The sequence below is a fragment of the Epinephelus fuscoguttatus genome, linkage group LG17 (genome assembly GCF_011397635.1).
Source record: "Epinephelus fuscoguttatus linkage group LG17, E.fuscoguttatus.final_Chr_v1".
NCBI lineage: Eukaryota > Metazoa > Chordata > Actinopteri > Perciformes > Serranidae > Epinephelus > Epinephelus fuscoguttatus.
Genome location: NC_064768.1, coordinates 8,879,807 through 8,898,817, shown reverse-complemented (window position 1 = coordinate 8,898,817; position 19,011 = coordinate 8,879,807). Strand labels below are relative to the sequence as shown.

Below are 19,011 nucleotides of genomic sequence, written 5' to 3'. Positions count from 1 at the left end.
CATTTTATAATCTAAACAATTAATAACTGAATAATTAATTTATAATGTAATTGATCCGCAACCTCTATCAGAATAATGTAATGGTACTAATATTTTCTGTCTGTTTTTCTCTCATGGAGCTTTTTTACATAAACTGAAATGACAGATTGCAACTAGCTGCTTGATTCTTTTTTGGATATTTTTGGGATGTTTTGTTTTGCAAGCGGCTGACTCACTCATTTACCTAGAATCCCACAAGTGTCTGAGAGCCAGTCAATCCCCTTGACCCAAAACACTGTGCAAATACTGGCTGATGCAAGCAACAGAGGAAAATCAACAACTGCAGGCTGACATTTCGTTTGTCAGTGAAACTATCTGCTGTCATCTGCTGTTTCTGTTCCCACCACTGGGGTCAATTCACATCCAGGTCAATAAATCCAGGAAGAGGAAGAAGCTTTGTACCTGTTAAACGGTTTGACATGTTGTGAAATACACGTGTTTTCTTGCAGAGTGAGATGTGAAGATAAATACCATTCTCACATCTGTCCGTTCAATATGAAGGCTGTGCTGTGGCACTCACCTTTGGCTCGGTGGTCTTCCTCTTTGGGACACTGTCCTCCTTCCCACCAGCGTCTCTTCAGGATCTCCAGCCTGTTGCTCTCCTGCAGCTGTAAGATCCCCAGAGTGATCTCATCTCTGTACGGAGAGCCTGAAGAGATAGTAGACCTCAAGAGTCATTCACTATCTGAAATTCAGTCCAGTCTCAACCTAATATCACGCATTTTGAAGACCAAAACAAACATTATATTAATCATCTGGTTCTTGACCTCACTGCTGTTAACTGGCTGACCCAGGAGTCAATCACACTGGATACTTTGTTAGCAGTGGCTTGAGCCTATTATGCCCACTTTTGTCTTGCTAAATTGTCAACCGCTACTGAAATCCTTTTAACTACAGTGTAGCTTGGTTACTCAGCAAGTAACTGGGCTGTAGCAAAAGTGATATCACTAGCAAGTAACAACAGCTTGGGGAAAGTGAGTATAACAGTTGCTGATCGTAGATGCATATGTGGTTATGTTACTCCTAATGTCCTAATGTTACTCCTTATGTTTTCTCCTAATGTTAGGTTTACCAGACCCCTTGGAGGTGGACCCTCTTTGGCTCCATGTTGCCACAGATTAATAAAGCAGCCTGCACTTCCCACCAAGTTTGTAGGTTGCCAACCATTCCCTTAAATGTTGCTAAAGAGCTGCATTGCTGTCCGGAAGATTGATTCAGTGTTATCAATAAATGATTGCATTTTTTGTAACTGTGTGGTTATTTTATGAAACACTGCCAGGTATATGTAGTAACTGTTTTATAAAAGCAAGAAACTACTTGAGGCCATGGTTTTCACAAGCAGCAACCTCTGGGGCTGAAAAATTAAAGCAAGGCAGAAGTGACGAAAACTGCAGTTTCTCTAATGACCACTTGAGGCTGGCTCCAAGAGCGAGTCAATGCCCATAGACCCCCATGTATGAATACCCACATTTACAGCAGAAATAATTATGTTTACAGCCTGGTACAAGAACTGGTGGTCTCTATGGTTATTCTGTCCTGCTCACTGTACAGGGTGTTTTTTTTATATATATCTCATCCATTTAATGTTAATAAAGCTTAAACATTTGCATTATAAAGGGTGTGGATGTTTGAGTAATAGATGGGCGCAGTTGGTTAGCAAGTCACTACTACAGCAACAACATTGTTTAGGTAATGTAAAAACGGTGTAAACCCAGATTATAGGTGTATTCATTACATGAAAGTTATCTGTAATGTTTTGGCCACCTTACATAATTTGTTTAGCATTTGGTTGTACTAAAAGATCTTCCAATTTTGTGTGTGCACTACAAGTGACAATGCCACAACGAAACCCAAGCATTCCATAGCGTAGTTACGTCATCAGGTGACTGCGTGTGTCTGCTACTTGCAACAAGGCACCTCAAGTGATTGTCATCTAAAGTTTGTATTTGGTCCAAAAAAAAAAAAAAATCTGCACTTTTGATGTATGAGCCCCATTTTGCTGCCCCATTGCATTCCCATGTACACTGTAATGCACATAAAGCTAGCGTAGCATCAGCTAACTAAGTTAAATAACTAAAACCAAAAACACGATTGGTTGATGCTTCACCATCACTTTAGATGACAATCACTTGAGGTGCCTTGTTGCAAGTAGCAGACACATGCAGTCCCCTGATGACGTAACTACATTATGGAATGCTTGGGTTTCGCTGTGGCATTGTCACTTGTAGTGCACACACAAAATTGGAAGATCTTTTAGTACAACCAAATGCTAAATGCTGTCAACTTTGATTTGTAGTGGGTCACGCCCATCCACAGCAGCAAGTGTTCCGTGTATCTTCATGTCACCGACTTCCATTGAAAATAACTTGTAGCCTGTTGCTGTGTTGCATGTAGTGTGAACACAGTGTAAGGAGTCAGATCTTCAGGTTTTTTTTAGTAGTATATTTTGTTTTAATGGTAATAAGCCTGGTTGCAGCTTGCACTTTCACATTAACAATAACTGTAAATGCACTGTGCTGTACTTAAGCTAGAAGCTAACGTGAGGGTGATCTCCGCGCTCTTGTCCAATTATGATAGCTTCTGGCTCAAAACATTAAAGGTTGCGATGTAAACACAACCGGTACAAACATTCCTTTGTCCCGTTGTCAGTCAAGCTCATGAATGACCAAATGTAAGCAGGTATTGTGTACTGTGTATTGCATACGGTGTATTAGCACCTTAATGTGTACTTTTTTCTGTGTACGGTGAATTTAGCACCTTTATGTGTACTATTTTCTGTGTATGGTGTATTAGCACCCTTATGTGTACTAGCACCTTGATGTGAACCAGCACTTTAAATATGTACCAGCACTTTAATATGTACCAGCACTATAATGTGTACCAGCACTTTAACTTCAACGAGAAGGCATGGCAAATTGCACAGCTCAGATGAGCAAATATCTTTTTGCACATTAGTCCCTATCTGGTTACCAGTATGTTTTTTTTTTTGTTTGTTTGTTTGTTTGTTTGTATGTTTCGTGCTGTTTAAAGCAGCAGTACCCTGTCCAAATATCTCCCAGGGGAGACAAATAAATGGACTTTGACTTTGACTTGACTTTGGCCAAAATGGCAAACTCAAGGTTTCAGAATTGGAGTCCATAAACCAATGGGTTATGTCATAGTGGCTGTGTCAATTATTTTATGCAGTCTGTGGGTTTACAATGATTTTAGAACAGCTTGTGTCATGCCAAACTACAGCCCTTTGCTGTACTAAAATCAAGTGGCTTGTTGCTTCAATAAACTGTCCAGCACATCCAGCTTTTTATTCAGTTTTTATTTTTTATTGAAGAATAAAGTAAGTTACCCTCACAGTTCACTTGCTCACCTCTCTTTTGTTAAACATGTGTTGAGCTGTACTAATAGGCACAGTGTGCTCTTTGCTGCTCTGTGGGTTTTTATATTGACATTTTCCTCCAAGTGAGGTCAGCTCATTGTTGAGTCTAAGTGGATTCTTGAGATTTCACGTTCACAAGAATGGGACGGACGCATGAACAAACAACCTGAAAACATAATGCCTTTGGTTAGGGCAACCCCCGGCACAGAGGCGAAAAAACATTACAAAAGAAGACATTATTCAATACATATCAAAGTATGGCTCCTCCTGTAAAGACGTGATTTATTGTAGGATCAATCTTCCAAGAAACACTTTAATAAACCCTGAAGTCCTGCCAGTTACACAAAGATGATTCAGCTCTATGGTAATTTTTGAGTCTATATTATCATATCAGTACCTGTCATTAATATTTTGTCCACTACAGCTGTAAGTTATGAAGCTTTCATCCTCACCTCGTCCTCTCTTCCTCCCCGCTGCTCTCGCCCATTCATCTTCTTTCTTATTCCATTAAAAAGCGACAATGACTTTCACGAAATGACAGCCAGCAGGAAGTGTCTGGGTGTTTTTCAAGGTAAAAGATCATTGAAGTCTTTTACAAAATGATGACACTTTTACTGGTTAGATAGTCCATATTTTACAGATACAGAGTGATTCACTGACTTCCTTTACTTTTTCAAAACTCTTCTCTTAGTCAGATACCACGATTGGCAAGTTTCCAAAACACTGATCAACTTCAGGTAAATTTTTTTTCTTAAATTGATGGATTTTCTCATTCTTATACCAAGAGCTCAGACTCCTTAGGACAAGATGCTCTTTTTTCCTCTCCTGTCTCGTGTTTCAAGTTTGAAGTTATTTATTTTCATGAAACTTTACTTTGAAAGTTACTTTTACCTTGTTACTGTAAGTACATTTTGCTTACATAAATTAAGTGATATTTTCAAAGCATGACTTATACCAATAATGGAGTGTTTATCTATATCTATATCTACATATATGTATATATCTATATATATATATATATATACATACATATATATATTTATCTATCTATCTATCTATCTATCTATCTATCTATCTATATATATATATATATATATATATATATATATAATTATTATTTATATATATTATTATTGCTACCCTTACTTCAACAATCTGAATACCAGAAGTGGGACCTAGTTATAGTCTTGCAAGTCACAAGGAAGTCTCAGGTCTTTACACTCATGTCCCAAGTCAAGACTGACAAGTCCCAAGTGCTAAACATTGAGTTTTGAGTCCTAAACAAATCACAATGTGCTTTTCATCCCATGTAATGCCATTTTAACAACACAGTATCATTAATTCAACAAAAATCATCAATGCTTTTTAAAATTTATAATGAAAACAAGTTTGATTGAAGTTGTGTCTTTTTCTGTAATTTTTGAATTGCAATTCATTTTTTCTTGACCACTGAGTATTTCTTTTAACACAAACAAAATTATCTTTAGTACCTTTTTTATTTATTTATTTTCTAATTGTTTTAAATGGCACTCAGTAACATAATATTAGTTCCTAATAGTTCTCTCCTGCAACTTGATTGGATGCTGTCAGATCGGTTTAAACAAATTGGATCTAGAGAACTGAGCGTCGACTTGTTGGGAATAGGGTTAAAACATTTATTAAATAAATTCATTTCATTGATTAACTAACAATAAATTACATACTTTTACTCTTTGGGCTTTGGGGGACTATATCAAGTATTTTCAAGTCAAAAGGCTCAAGTCCAAGTGAAGTTATGGGTCATCAGTGTCAAGGTCCAAACCGAGTTCTTTTGTCAAGTCTAAAGTCATCAAATTTGTGACTCAAGTCTGACACGAGTCAAAGTCATGTGACTCGAGTCCACCCTTCTGCTGAATACTTTCTCCACCACCACTGACCGTTTACAACTTTGGAGGTACTTCTCCTTCTAGTGTGTAACTGTTGTCAGTGTCATAATGTTTTCCTGCTGACGGTTCAATAACGTGCCTTCGTATGTTCGCTTCATATTTGTGTTTGTGTGTGTCCAAGCTGTTTAACAACACTCATCCACTTTATGTCTCAGGGAGTTGCAGGTTATGAACTTTTGTCCCTCAGTTAGCACTTCTCCCCCCCAGGTTTGGTGCTGTTTTGCATTGCCTCGGGGTGTTTTCACACCTTTGGTGTGGGCGAAGTGGAAAAATAACAAAAAACAACATACTGTTGCATTTTAGTTTTGGTCATTCCTTTTCACACTGACTTTTTACAAATCAACCTACAGGAGTTAACATGACGTTATACAGACTGACAGATAAGGGCTCATTTATGCTCAAAGTTAGATATGGAGATGGAGAAGGACGGAGCCCTCTGTTCATACTCTGTGTTCATTTTGTCCGTATTTGTGCATGTTTCCTGAAAGCTTGTGGATTCGGATGAAACGGAGCAGTAGCACTGGAGATCATGAAGGCAGTGTAGCATAGTTCAAGGGAGATAGGGCAGTAGGAGATGACAAAGACATTTTAATAATGGCCGAATGAAATGAAGAAAAAGACTTTGTGAGCAATTTCATGTGGGAACTAGGGATGTCCCGATAAAGATTTTTTTGCCTCCAAACTCGATGTAAGTGATTGAATATTGAGTATCTGCAAATACCAAGTCCTGATATGACATTTATTTTCCTAGATAACACAGTTGCACAGTACACACCTCAAGTAGGCTACTTTAAAGTTATTCCAATCAATCCAATGTATATGTATGACAACTGAGTAACTGCATTTAAGCTGTTCTTTCGTGTTTTTTTCTTTTCTTTTACAAAATTATAAAGAATAAAATACCTTCTCTTTCATCTTCTTGGCCTTGTCACTGTCTCAAGGGAATGTCTCTGTCCCTTAAAAAATATACTCCAGTGTTCATTGCTTTGATGCAGCCTTTGTTACCTGAATGAGCTGTATTCCTCTGAGTGTTTATTGTTGTCATCTGTACATCTTTTGCGCAGACTGCTGTCTGTATCTCATTTGCCCGCTGTGAAACACCACACGCTAGAAATGACAATAAAATACAAGAGATTGTCCACTGAGCTGAAACGAGTGCTCATAACTTTAATAACATAACTAAATATTGCATTTTGCTGTCATTTGTGGCTAGTGGTCTCTCAGGGCAGACGGGTGCGGAGTGGAGGAGAGACAGAAAGCGAACAGTTGACAGCTGCACTTGTTGCGTTGCTGTTCATGGAACCTTCACCAGTAAAAACAGCTGTGTGGCAGCTGATATAAAACAAAGGAGCAGATAAGGCTCTGTAGAGCTCAAAATAGCAGATCGCAATCAATCTTAAAAAAAAAAAAAAAAAAAAATGCCTTCTTAAACTCCTGTTCTGACAAATATTCAAGAGGCGAGGCTTCCCTTATTCACATGTATTGGATGTGTTCGGGCCTTGAAAAATACTGGAAGGATGTTTTACAAACCTTGTCCTCTTTTGCACCACCAGGGAGGATGATGTATACCTGACTACGATACAACATCATAGACTGTATCTCGCCTCTGTTCTGATCAGATGGAGAGATGCTGCCCCACCCACTCATGCCCAGTGGCACAGGGACATTATGTCCTGCCTTAATTTTGAAAATATACACTATTCAATTTGTGGGGCCTCTTTCTGAAATACTTCCAGAGCTTTCAGTCAAATTAAAGATTTTGCATTTGTTTCTGGTTTTTGTTGCTTTCTGTCTGTCAGTGATTAAGTACCCCCCACCCTCTGGAACCTGCCATAGGCATCATACATAGGCATATCTACATTCATTCATCTTCTAACCGCTTCATCCTCTTGAGGGTCGTGGGGGGGCTGGAGCCTATCCCAGCTGACATCGGGCAAGAGGCAGAGTACACCCTGGACAGGTCGCCAGACTATTGCAGGGCTGACACATAGACACACATTCACACCTATGGACAATTTAGAGTTATCAATTAACCTAGTCCCCAATCTGCATGTCTTTGGACTGTGGGAGGAAGCCGGAGTGCCCGGAGAGAACCCACGCTGACACAGGGAGAACATGCAAACTCCACACAGAAGGGCTCCCACACTCGGGATTGAACCGGCAACCCTCTTGCTGTGAGGCGACAGTGCTAACCACCACACCACCGTGCCGCCCCGCATATCTACATCTCTCTTTTAATATTAAACCTGACTCTCAGCTCATCTTTCATTTTCTGTATTATTATTGCAATATTGTGTTATTGGGGTTCATGAGAATGGAGGATTGTGATTGGATTATGCTTTGTTCCTCGTCATAAATGCTTTGTTAAGTTTGATACCTATTGTTAACATTCATTCATAAACCTGTTTAAATCTCATAAAAACACTGATACAAAAAAACTGCCTTGTTCTGTCCCAATATCGATCTATTGATCATATCAACCCCAGTAAAAACTATTTTCTTTCTACCGAGCTACACCTGCCAACCATATCTCCGCACACCAGGAGAAGCATACATCTACTGCTAGCTCACTTGGCACCACTGAGCTGAATAGCAGTACAGTTCAGCTGAGGAGGGTGCCAAGAACGTTTCCATCCCACGTTGTCACGAGCATGAGCCTCTCATCCTACACATGAATGTCTCCTTCTGCGCAATGATGCAATTGGCGGGTGTGGTTTGGTAGAAAGAAAATAGTTCTAACATGAAACTGTTTACAACAAAGTCTGTGGATTGGGTTAAATGACGATGTCAGGGGACTTTTGTCATTATATAAATGCAAAATACGATGGGTTATAGCACCTGGCCCACCTTCACAGGTATCATATGTGGACCAGGAGCACATCGCCTCTTACTTTTTCTTCCTTACAAGGCACCAACTGGAAGACTTGGCCCCGTAACTTAGTTGGGCAAGAGTTGGGTGGCTACAGCGGGTCTTTAGGTGGGCACCCCCCTTCATTGGTGTTTCATTGATTTAAGCCCACGACACCTCGGAAGGGCTCAACAGATCCAGCGTCCTGGATCTGCCCCTGCTGACCACCACCCAACTCTCGGCAGTTGTTAATCTTCAGCTGGTTGGCTCTACCACTGCACCTCCTGCTGTATCCAGATCCAATAGGATGCTGTTTCAGCCTGCTTGATGCCATTGCCTACTAGTTGCTTCCTAGCCACCCCTTCAATCCCCAGTAGACCAAGGGTTCTCCAGAGCGACTGTCCAGTGAATTGTCTACAGCCAACCTCCACGGGCAGATTCCAGACCTTCCATCCCTTTTGCTGGCTCTCAAGGATAAGGGCTTGACATTTCTTGAGCTTACGCTCATGTGCCTCCTCATCCTCTCTTAACAGGGTACTGTCAGCTCTATTAGCACCACCTGTTTGGTACCTCTAGACCAGAGAATGATATCTGGTCTGAGGCTGGTATGGGCTATCTCCTCTGGGAATTTGAGCTGCTTTTTCAGGTCTGCCCGCATCTCCCAGTCATTTGCTGAGGCCAGGACCCCTTTGCTCCTTCGTCCTGCTACTGCAGGACTTTCTCCTGCCCTGACAAATTGGACAAAGTGGGGCCCATCAGAAAGTTGTTTTGTCTTTTTCCATGCCTGTTCCACACCTTCCGCCAGCTGGGCCAGAATCTTATCATGATGCCATCGGAATTTCCTGTCTCCCAAGCTTGACTGGCACGATGAGAGGACATATTCAAGGTTTGCAAACTTTCCGCAGACTTTGCACTTGGGGCTCTCTGCCACCCCCCATGTGTGGAGGTTTGATGGAGCAGGCAGGACATCATAGACTGAACACATCAAAAACTTTACTCGATGTCCTTCCATGCTCCAGATCTCCTGCCAAGTCAGAGCCCTTCCTTGCACTCGCTTCCACTTTGTCCAGCTGCCCTGTTTCTTCATGGCTACAGCCTTGACATGCCAGGTTTCCTCCTCTGCTTTATGGACCTCCCTCTGCACCATGCTGCTCTTCTCCTTTGGGTTCCAGCTTGATCTAGTGGAACAACCCAATCCAAGCCTGCCCTGGGCTACTGACCCAATGATGTCGGCATGATGTAGTCGATTCTCGGCCTCCATCAATGCTCTTTTCACTGACCACTTGCGGCCTGTCCTCACCACAATGCCTGTCTGGCATACTTTCTCATCCCTGCTGTCTTGCAGCATCATGGCCTGGTGTGTCTTTGTTGTCTTATACTCCTCGACCACTGATGTTATTGGGAGCTGCAGTTTGCTGCTTGTACTGTATAGCCCGATGGAGCAAAGACTTCTTGGGACACCCTGCCATCTCCTCAGGTAGGTGTTAATCTTCCTCTCCAGCTTCTCAACGGTGGAGACAGGTACCTCATAAACGAGCAGAGGCCAGAGCAATCTCGGCAGCACCCCATGTTGGTAGCTCCAGGTCTTACTTGCCAGATAGGCAGTTCTTCTCCAGAGACATCATCAAGATGTCTGTTTGGATAAGCACCTCCCTCACACTCTGCTTATAGTTGAGGTCTGCCCTGTACCACTTCCTCAAGCTTATAACCGGCCTCTCTTGGACTGTTTGGATGATGATGTCTTTGATCTTAAAATGAAACCGATCCTGGACCCGCCCCTTCCTCAGTACCAGGCTTCTGGAGTTTTTAGGTTTGAACTCCATCCTTGTCCAGTCTTCAAGTTCAACCAAGTCCTCCAAGATCCATCTCCCTTCAGGTACTGATTTTGCCCATGACAATACCCACTTCCAGCCTCTGCCAGTTGGTGGTGAAGTTTCTGCAGGTGAACCGCGTGCTAAAGTTTTCAAAGTAGCGCTGCAGGAGTTTTTGGAATCGCTCTGGGACATGGTATGTCTTCAGCGTCAACTCCACAAGCCTGTGCGGTATTGTCCCGTAGGCATTTGTTAGGTCCAACCACAGAACTGTCGGGTCACCATGGTTCCTCTTCGGCTCGCTGATAATCTTGCTGATTATGGCAGTGTGCTCAAGACAGCCAGGTAACCCTGGAACTCCACCCTTTTGGACTGACGTGTCCATATATCCGTTGTCCAACATTGGAGGTAGTCAGCCCATTTGCCAGAATCCCAAGGAAGATTTTACCTTCAACATTGAGGAGTGAGATGGTATGGAATTGTTTGATATCCGAAGAGTTCTCTTCCTTAGGGATGAAGCATCCCTCAGTCACAAGCCAACCGTCAGCAAGGAAGTCCTTCCTCCATGCCACCCTCAGTAACTTCCAGAGCCATTTCCTGAGCCTTTGGAAATACTTGTACACCTTGTACGGAATGCCGTGAGGCCCCAGGGCTGATTTTGCTCTGGCCTTTTTGAGAAAGGTGCTCACTTCCTGCCACCTCAGTTCCTCAGCTCTAAAGGGGATAGATGGTGCTGCTGGTTTTATGAGCTTCTTCCCCACATCTCCCAAGGCTGTTTCCAGTATCCGGTCCACATCACATCATCTCCCACTCCTTCCTTGCCACTGCAGCAAGCCAGTTTACTCTCTCCTTCCGGGCCACTCCTGCGCAGGTGTCCTGTCCAGGTCGTCTGATATCTCGAGTGCCTTCCATCTCAGACTGGTGCCTTGTGTCCTCTGGCACATCAGCGATGTTGATCCTGCCCCCTCTTCGTCATGTGCATGGAGATTCTGGGGGCTGTAGTTTGCCTCCTGCCCCGGCCTCTCCTCCGTCTCACCAGGTTTCCCTGTGTGTTGCACATTACGCTCAGGTTGCAAGCACTTCATCCTTGACTGATTTATTTTCAGACCCCTCTCATTTTTGCATATCTTCCCACATCTGCAGACCCGGAATGAATCACTTAGCTGTTCCATAGTCAATTTTCCGTCATGGGTGGTCATAACAATGGTCTGTCTTGTGGGCCGATCATCCTCCCCTGCTCTTGCTCGGCCCTGGGGGTATCTTGTAATGTACCTTTCCATAGCGATTGTTTTGGGTTCCTCCTTATGGAGGATTATCGTGATTACACTAATGACCGCTTTAGGGGATGATGGGGGTCATGGTTAAAAAGATTGACGTTCACTGTCAGATGGAAACAAGCTGAACTTTAAACTCCCAGAATATGAACATCAAAATGATTTTAAAGCAGCTGCAAGTTCTCATTTTCTCTTCTGAAGCTGATGCTAATCGCTCACTGTCAGTCAGCACAGTTAGCATGGGAGACAACGTCTACCAGGGGCACTGAGGTGATTCGGCTGCTTTTATTTTCATCACTTAACAGGCAGGTTGACTGACAGGCCGGTCTCCCAAAAACTCCTCATCTGTTTTTTTTCCTCTGTCTCTGTCTTCCCGCTGCTCCCTCTCTTTTCCCCACATCTGTTCCTCCCTCCTCCATTAACTATGCTAATCTATGCACTAACACTTATCACCAGAAACAAGTCTGAGGCAGATGACGAGGTGAGGCGAGACACCGGCAAAAGCAGACCAAAGCCAAATTGGAATCAGGATGGATTTAATTTGCCAAGAACAGCAGCTGCACAAAGAATATGACCTGGTTAACGGCTAAAACAGAACTGACACACAAGGTGCTGGACAAAACGTAAGGCAGCCTCAATATATTACAAACAATATGTGATGTGACAGCAGACTAAACACAATTACATGTCACATAAACAAGGCAAAAAGTATACACACAAAGGCAGGTTGATGCTTTTTCTTTGTTTACAGGAAGAATGGAAACATTCATCTGGTGTCAACACCTGTAATCTTACCTTATTCTAAATTCAAGCCAGCATTTGCACTCTGATTGTTACATCAACAACATTTTCAACTCCACCCTAAAGGAGAGAAGTGCAATGGACCTTTGGGCATGATCTAGCCCTTTTAATGTGTTTTACTGTGTTTTTAGTTTTGCATTTTTTTGCACTTGCACCTGTGTGAGGATGTGTTGTGTTGCTGTTGAATAAGCTACTGGTTGCCTTAATTTCCTTTGGGATGATCTATCTATCTATCTATCTATCTATCTATCTATCTAAAATCTCCAGAAATGCATTTATTTTTTTTTAACGTCTAAACTTTCAAAAATGTCCCAATATGTTACAAAGTACATGCTTTGGTTATTGTAACTCACCCAAAGGCATGCCAATGCCGTATCCTTTGGTGTCCAGCAGTCCTCCGATCTGTGTGAGGTTGCAGTTGAGACTGCGGTAGTACTCGTTCATGGTGCTCTCCATCAGGAAGGCGTACTTGGAGTTGAGGACGCGGGCGATGCCTTCCTCGGTGCTCTTCACAAATACACTGGGCTGCTTGGAGTACATGTAGTTCCACATCCGCATGTACGTCTGGTACCGTGAGTTCTGGAGGAGGAGGAAGAGAGAGGGGTGTAGGTGGAGATGGGATGGTTATCGATAATTTTCCAGGTGTTCACATTTATTTGTTCCCTGTTGCTATTGAGAAGTGAGTGAGTTCCAATACTAAAGGGATAGTTTGGATTTTTTTAAGTGGACTTGAGGTATGACGTACTTATCCCTTGTCAGTGTATTACATACAGTAGATGGCTGTTGGCACGGCTTAAGAAGAAGCAGCAGGAGTACGACCATGGTAGCTAAGCAATGTACTGCTGTGGACGGGGGCAGCAGCAAAATGTATTTTAGCCACCTAAAAACAGTCCCAGTAAAAAAAAAAAAAAACAGTAACAGTTTAAGTGTATGTAATATTAAGAGTATTTTGTCATACAACATACAACCAAACTCCTATACTCTCGTCAAAGCCACTAGACTCCATTGACAAAAACAGTATTTCAGTCAGGTTCACTTTAATCAAAGAAAACTTAATTTCTATTTACAATTTGATATTTGGCGGTATGGCTCTGTTCTGGGACCTCTCTGCCCTTCCACGTGCCTACATGGGAAGCTGAAGGCAGAAAGAGCACACCCCTCTGCCCTCCACGTGAAAGGGAGGAGCTGGGGTGGAGGCGGGTTGCAAAGAGGCTTGCAGAGGAAACAGCAACAGTAGACAGGCCAGAGCAGTTTAAATAGGGTGTCCTGAATGAGGTTTGCCAATTGTGTAGAAAGGAATCATGTGATCCATCTGCTCCCCTCTATCAATCAGCTGATTGAGCTGCTTGAGATCAGCTGATGCAGCTGGGATGTGAGCTGAGCTTAACATCGTGGCATGCCTGAACTAACGCTATGCTCTATTTTTGTCTCACTTAACACAGGAGCTGCTGGTCTACTGCTTAGAGCTCTGATCCTTTGCCTGAACCCATTTGGGCCTGATCCGACTCTCTGGATTTGGCTGTAATTTCTCAAAGTTCCCTTGATTTAGAGTCAGGTTGGGTTCATGCCAAGTTTTGGGTGTTTTGAAAAAAATGTGGGCTGTGTTGCCATCAACCCATTATAACTAATGAAAATGGTGAGATTTAGAATTTAATTTCAGCTGACAAAATATTAAATTAGTGGGTCATTTGCTGATAGGACGCACACAAACTCCAGTGTACTGCACAGGAGAGACATCAAACTGGCAGTTGTTGTGCATTAATGGCAAGAGTTGCATTAGACTGAGGGAAAAAACAAGAGAAAGAGAGAGAGGGGCTGCAAGGCGATGTAGCTGGCAGTGTTTGCCTCTATTTCCAGCGCAGTGGGGGAGGTTTGCTTAACATACAGCAGAGAGCGTCATCTGCGTGTTGCATCACCATGGACTGAGTGTGCACTAAGGGGTGCACCTCGCCTTACACGGACCTGACACACATGAGACAGAGAGCCGCCAACAGACAGAAGGAAGAGAAGAAGAGGTGGTGCCAGGAAACATGTCAGCCCTTAACTTATAATAAATATTTTATTATATAGAAATTTATATAATAAAGAATAATATAGAAAATATTATAGAAATTTGGGTTTTAAATGGACTTGGGCCCAGAAACTGTTGCCATGGTTTGGCCTTGGGTTGGACTTGAACAAAAACAATGCAGGTTCCTGTTGGGTCGGGCCTTATTTTTTGGGCCCTATCAAAGCTCTACTACTACTGCCTCAATCAGTTAGATAGTTTGTTCATTTTGTGACTTTGGTGAACCCAAACTGACCCTTTAAAACACCAGAATCACACAACAACACAAACTAACTGATTGAGGTAGCAGTAGACCACCAGCTCCTGTGTTCAGCAGTGTTAAATCACTGTTTTTCTTAATGGAGTCTGGCTTGAAAAGTGCAGTAGAGTAGCATCAGTTCCCCGTCAGAAATTAGGGTTTGATGGCAAGGTAAAGCTGAGAAAATAGTGAACACTTAAATTGATTTAAGTTTTGCACCTGTTCTAAGTTTTGTTGCTGCCCCCATCCACAGCAGTACATCGTTTTGCTTCCCTGTCAGATTAGCATGCCGAACACCATCCACTGTAGGCAATACACTGACTATGGATAAGTACCTTATACAATCCCACTTTAAAAGATGCAAACTATCCCTTTAATGGTGATGATCAGCCATATAAATCTTCCTCTAAAGAAATATCACTACGACTCTCCTCTAAAACTAAACCCAGACAGCGTACAATGTCTCTCCCCTTCTCACCATGAAGAAGGTCATGGTAGATCCTCCGTGGATAGTGCCGTACTGGATGTTGGTTTGGTCAGCCAGATCATCTGGAGACTCAATGGGAACCTCCATCCTCTGGACGGTCAGGAATGCCGCCAGGTTGGCCGTGTAAGACGAGATGATGATGAGGGTGAATGCCCACCTGAGAGGACCAGAGAAGAAGAGTCGCTTTAACCTTTATTTACCCTGAAAAACTTTCAAACCCTCACTTCCTTTTGTTTCTCTCCCTCTCTCTTCATTAAGAGCTCCGAGTGGAAAGCAGGAGAGAGACAGATGGAGAGCACTGCAGGAAACGTCAGGATTTTTAGGTAAAAATCATCAACCTAAACATGAACTCAGGCTGCAGCAGCGAGGAGCAGGACACCTCCACTGCAGAGGAAATGAGACGGAAGTGATGAGCAAGGGAATTAGGAAGGGAGCCGAGCTTTGAAAGAGAGAGATGGAGGCAAACAGAGAGGGAGGGAGGAGGAGTTAATGATGGAGAAGAGGAGGGAGGTGAAATTAGACAGGCGTGAGGAAAATAGGAATTAAAGAAATAGGCAGAAAGAAATACTACATCCAAAAATAATCATTTGTGTATTAATTACTCAGCCAGTGTTACACTGAATTTATGAAGAAAACTTAAACAAAGAATTCAAAAACTGAGAAAATTCTTGATGCCTTAAGACATATGTTTAACACTAGCAAAACTTCATCAAAACAGCAATTTACAAACTCACACAACTTCCATCCATCAATCCATTTTCGTAACCGCTTACCCTGGACAGGACGCCAGACTATCGCAGTGCTAACACATAGAGACAGACAACCATTCACACTCACACATACGGGCAATTTAGAGTCACCAATTAACCTATCCCCTGAATGTCTTTGGACTGTGGGAGGATGCCGGAGTACCCGGAGAAAACCCACGCTGACACAGGGAGAACATGCAAACTCCGCACAGAGGGGCTCTCTCCTGGGATCAAACCAGGAACCCTCTTGCTGTGAGGGTGCTAACACCACACCACCGTTTCGCTCACACAGCTTGTGCAGTATAATCCAAATGATATGTTCAGTACTTCCAAAACACACTTTTTTCCACTTAAAACTTACTATTTATAAGTATTTTCTCCGTTATTGGAATCTTCGTTAAGTTTTCTTCGTGAATTCAATGTAATACGGGATAAGTTTGTCATGGGCTGGCACCTCTTCTTCTTCCTCTCTTCTTCTCTGCCCTCACTCCAACACTAGGCCTCCTAAATCCTCAGAACAATGTATTTTAACTGTTCCACAATCAAGGCTAGTGGGTAAGGGAGATTATGCCTTTGGCTGCTCCAAAGCTCTGGAAAAGCCTTCCACTCTCAATCAGTGTTGCCCCTCCATTGACACTTTCAAGAGAAATCTTCATATATACAATTTTTCAGTGGCCTTTGGTTGCTCTTAGTCTTCTCAATATTTTAGTATTTTGTAACCTTTTATGTAGGTAATTGAGATTTTTATTCTGTTTGAGATTTGTGAACATATAATATTGCTCTCTAATTTCTACTGCCATTTATTATCTTACTATATAATGACGAACACTCTGTCTATGTGTCTGTTCCATGTTTTTCTCCTCACTGACTTGGTCAATCCATGTGAAATTTGTCACAGTGGTAGAGGGTCATGGGAGGATGTGAATGAAGCAATATTACATCAATTGACCAAAGAGGGGCGCTATACAACTGATTGAAATTGCAAACTTTGAATGGGCATGCCTCATGCCCTGTATGTTGTAGAGAAACTTTGCACAGAGATGCCTCTCCTCATGAGGAACAAAGAACCCATAACTTCCAGTTATATAGATTTTCAGCCATTTTGAATTTTTTGAAAAACACTTAAAATCGATCTCTTCCTAGGAAGTTTGACTGATCTGCATGAAACTCGGTGAACATAATCTAGGGACCAATATCTAAAGTTCCCTCTTGGCAAAAGTTGGAAAACTTACTAAAACTGAGCTTCTATAAGGCAATGAATATTGGGGAGGGCGTGGCTCATCACATAAAGGTGTATAACATCTCAAGGGTTTCACCGATCACCACGCAACTTTGTAGGCATATGACCACACATAATCTGAGGGGACCCCTCCATTATTGACCCCATCAAACAAAATGGGGGCGCTAGAGAGCTAATTTCTTATCTAGGCCTAACCGCCACATTGATTTTTACTAAACTTGGTAGATATGTAGAACAGGACGCCTCAAGGTGACTGGAGAAATGTAACTCTAATTGGCAACTGGGTGGCGCTATAACAACAGAAAAATGCTTAAAAATGGCTAAAATGTGGCTCCCCCTGTGGCCCAATGTTTGTTTGTTTTTTTTCTAAATTTTGGTATGACTAAGTCATGGTATGGTATGCTGTACATAATCATGGCAACTGTCAGTGTGTCATTCTGTCAGTCAGTCATTCTGTATGTCCCACGTTTTTCAAAAACTGTCTGAATACATTGCTCTTCTTAATGGGTTCAGTTTACTATTTAATCTGCAATTTCCTATGACCTGTATCCCAAATACACACCATGTGAAACTGTACGTGGGCAACATAGCACTCAATGGGTATGGACTAGTTGTTATTGTTATTTAAATTTTAACTGCTATTTGGGTGCCATTCATTTTGTCTTTTACATCACTTTGGGCAACATGCTATATGAAAAACTTGATTTGATATTTAAAACACTTCTGCATAAACACTCGCAGACATGGACGAGTAGCACACCCGGGCAAGGGCGTGTTCTTCATGAGGCATGAAATGTTTTAAATAGTACAGTTTTAGTGAAAATGTATGCGTTTTGGAAGTTCTGAGCATACTACTGGATAAAGGAAACGTATACTTTATGAGCTGTGTGATAGTTTGTAAACAGATGTTTTGTTGTTTTAAATGCCCTATGACTTTGATTCATGAACAATGCTCGCCTTCTTTGGGTTCTTCATTCATTGTAAAACATTTTCTTCACAAATTCAACATAACACGGTGTGAGTCATTGATATTACAATGATCATTTTGTGGGTGAAATATTCCCTTAAAGGAACAGTGTGTAAGCTTTAGAAGGATTTAATATCATTATCATGATATCATCATCTGCAGAGGTGCCTCCTCACCAAAACAAACAAACCCAGTGATTTAAACCAGTAAAAAAAAAGTATGATACAAATCAGTGTTCTTCCAATACTGTTTGGCATGTCAGACACGGGTCGCTAGCCCAGCACCTGCTAATCTGTGCTCATATTTTTTCTCTGATAACTTAAGATCCAGGCATTCAGGAAGTTTTTATCTGGAGCTGAATTATCCGCAGAGGTCTAGTCCTCACCAGGACAAACAGACCTGGTGATTTAAACTGGAAAAAGGCGAAAACATGAATGGTCCTTTCTAGAGCCAGTGCTTGGTTTGTCCCATTTGGACTGTAGAAACATGGCAATCTCTGTAAATGAGGACCTGCTTCCGATGCACATATAAATGTCTCATTCTGAGGTAATGAAAACATGATGATTTTTATTTAGGTAATTATACACTAAAGAAAACATACTTATCATATTGCATTGTGTTTCTGCCAATATATCCCCTACATCCTACACACTAGACCTTTCACATTACAAGCATTGCTGGAGTTCTTCAGCTTCAGTTACTAGACCTCTTCAGCCTGACCAGCTTGCCAGCCAACGAGGTAGTCAGTCAGACAAACAGACGGACTAACAGAAATCAGTATATTGCAGTTTGTGCCACCACCATCATGAGTTTTTATCAGGCTAAGTGCCCGGCGAGGCCGAGAGCTGTCAGTGAAAAGATGCTGATGGCCCCTCCAGTCCCTCCACTATCTCTCCACCATCTGTCTGACTGCAGCTACTGGGAATAAGGGAGGAGAGGAGAGGAGAGGAGAGGAGAGGAGAGGAAAGGAGAGGAGAGAAGGAAACACAGGAGAAGAAGGAAAGGGGAGGACAATTGAAGAAATAATCTCCACAGCCAGCAGGAGGGACGTTTGGTTTGGATATTCTTCTTGTTGAAATTTTTAGTAGACGATTTAATGACAGCTCATAACTATTTAAAAATGAGAGTAACATCACCCTCCAATATCACCCCCAGCATAACCACAGAATCAACCTGGACCCCACCCCTTAA

At 42.2% G+C, this 19,011-nt stretch overlaps 1 protein-coding gene across 2 annotated transcripts in view; it reads right to left on the bottom strand.

Moving 5' to 3' along the window:
• Positions 1 to 19,011, bottom strand: part of LOC125905328 (glutamate receptor ionotropic, kainate 5-like) — a 369,618-nt gene that overhangs the window by 15,104 nt on the left and 335,503 nt on the right. For both annotated transcript variants that reach the window (XM_049603257.1, XM_049603258.1), the window contains exons 16-18: positions 14,856 to 15,021; positions 12,425 to 12,650; positions 560 to 688 (exon numbers count right to left, since the gene is read on the bottom strand). In XM_049603257.1, coding sequence (XP_049459214.1) covers positions 560 to 688; positions 12,425 to 12,650; positions 14,856 to 15,021 — 521 coding nt within the window. The remainder of the gene's footprint in view (positions 1 to 559; positions 689 to 12,424; positions 12,651 to 14,855; positions 15,022 to 19,011) is intronic.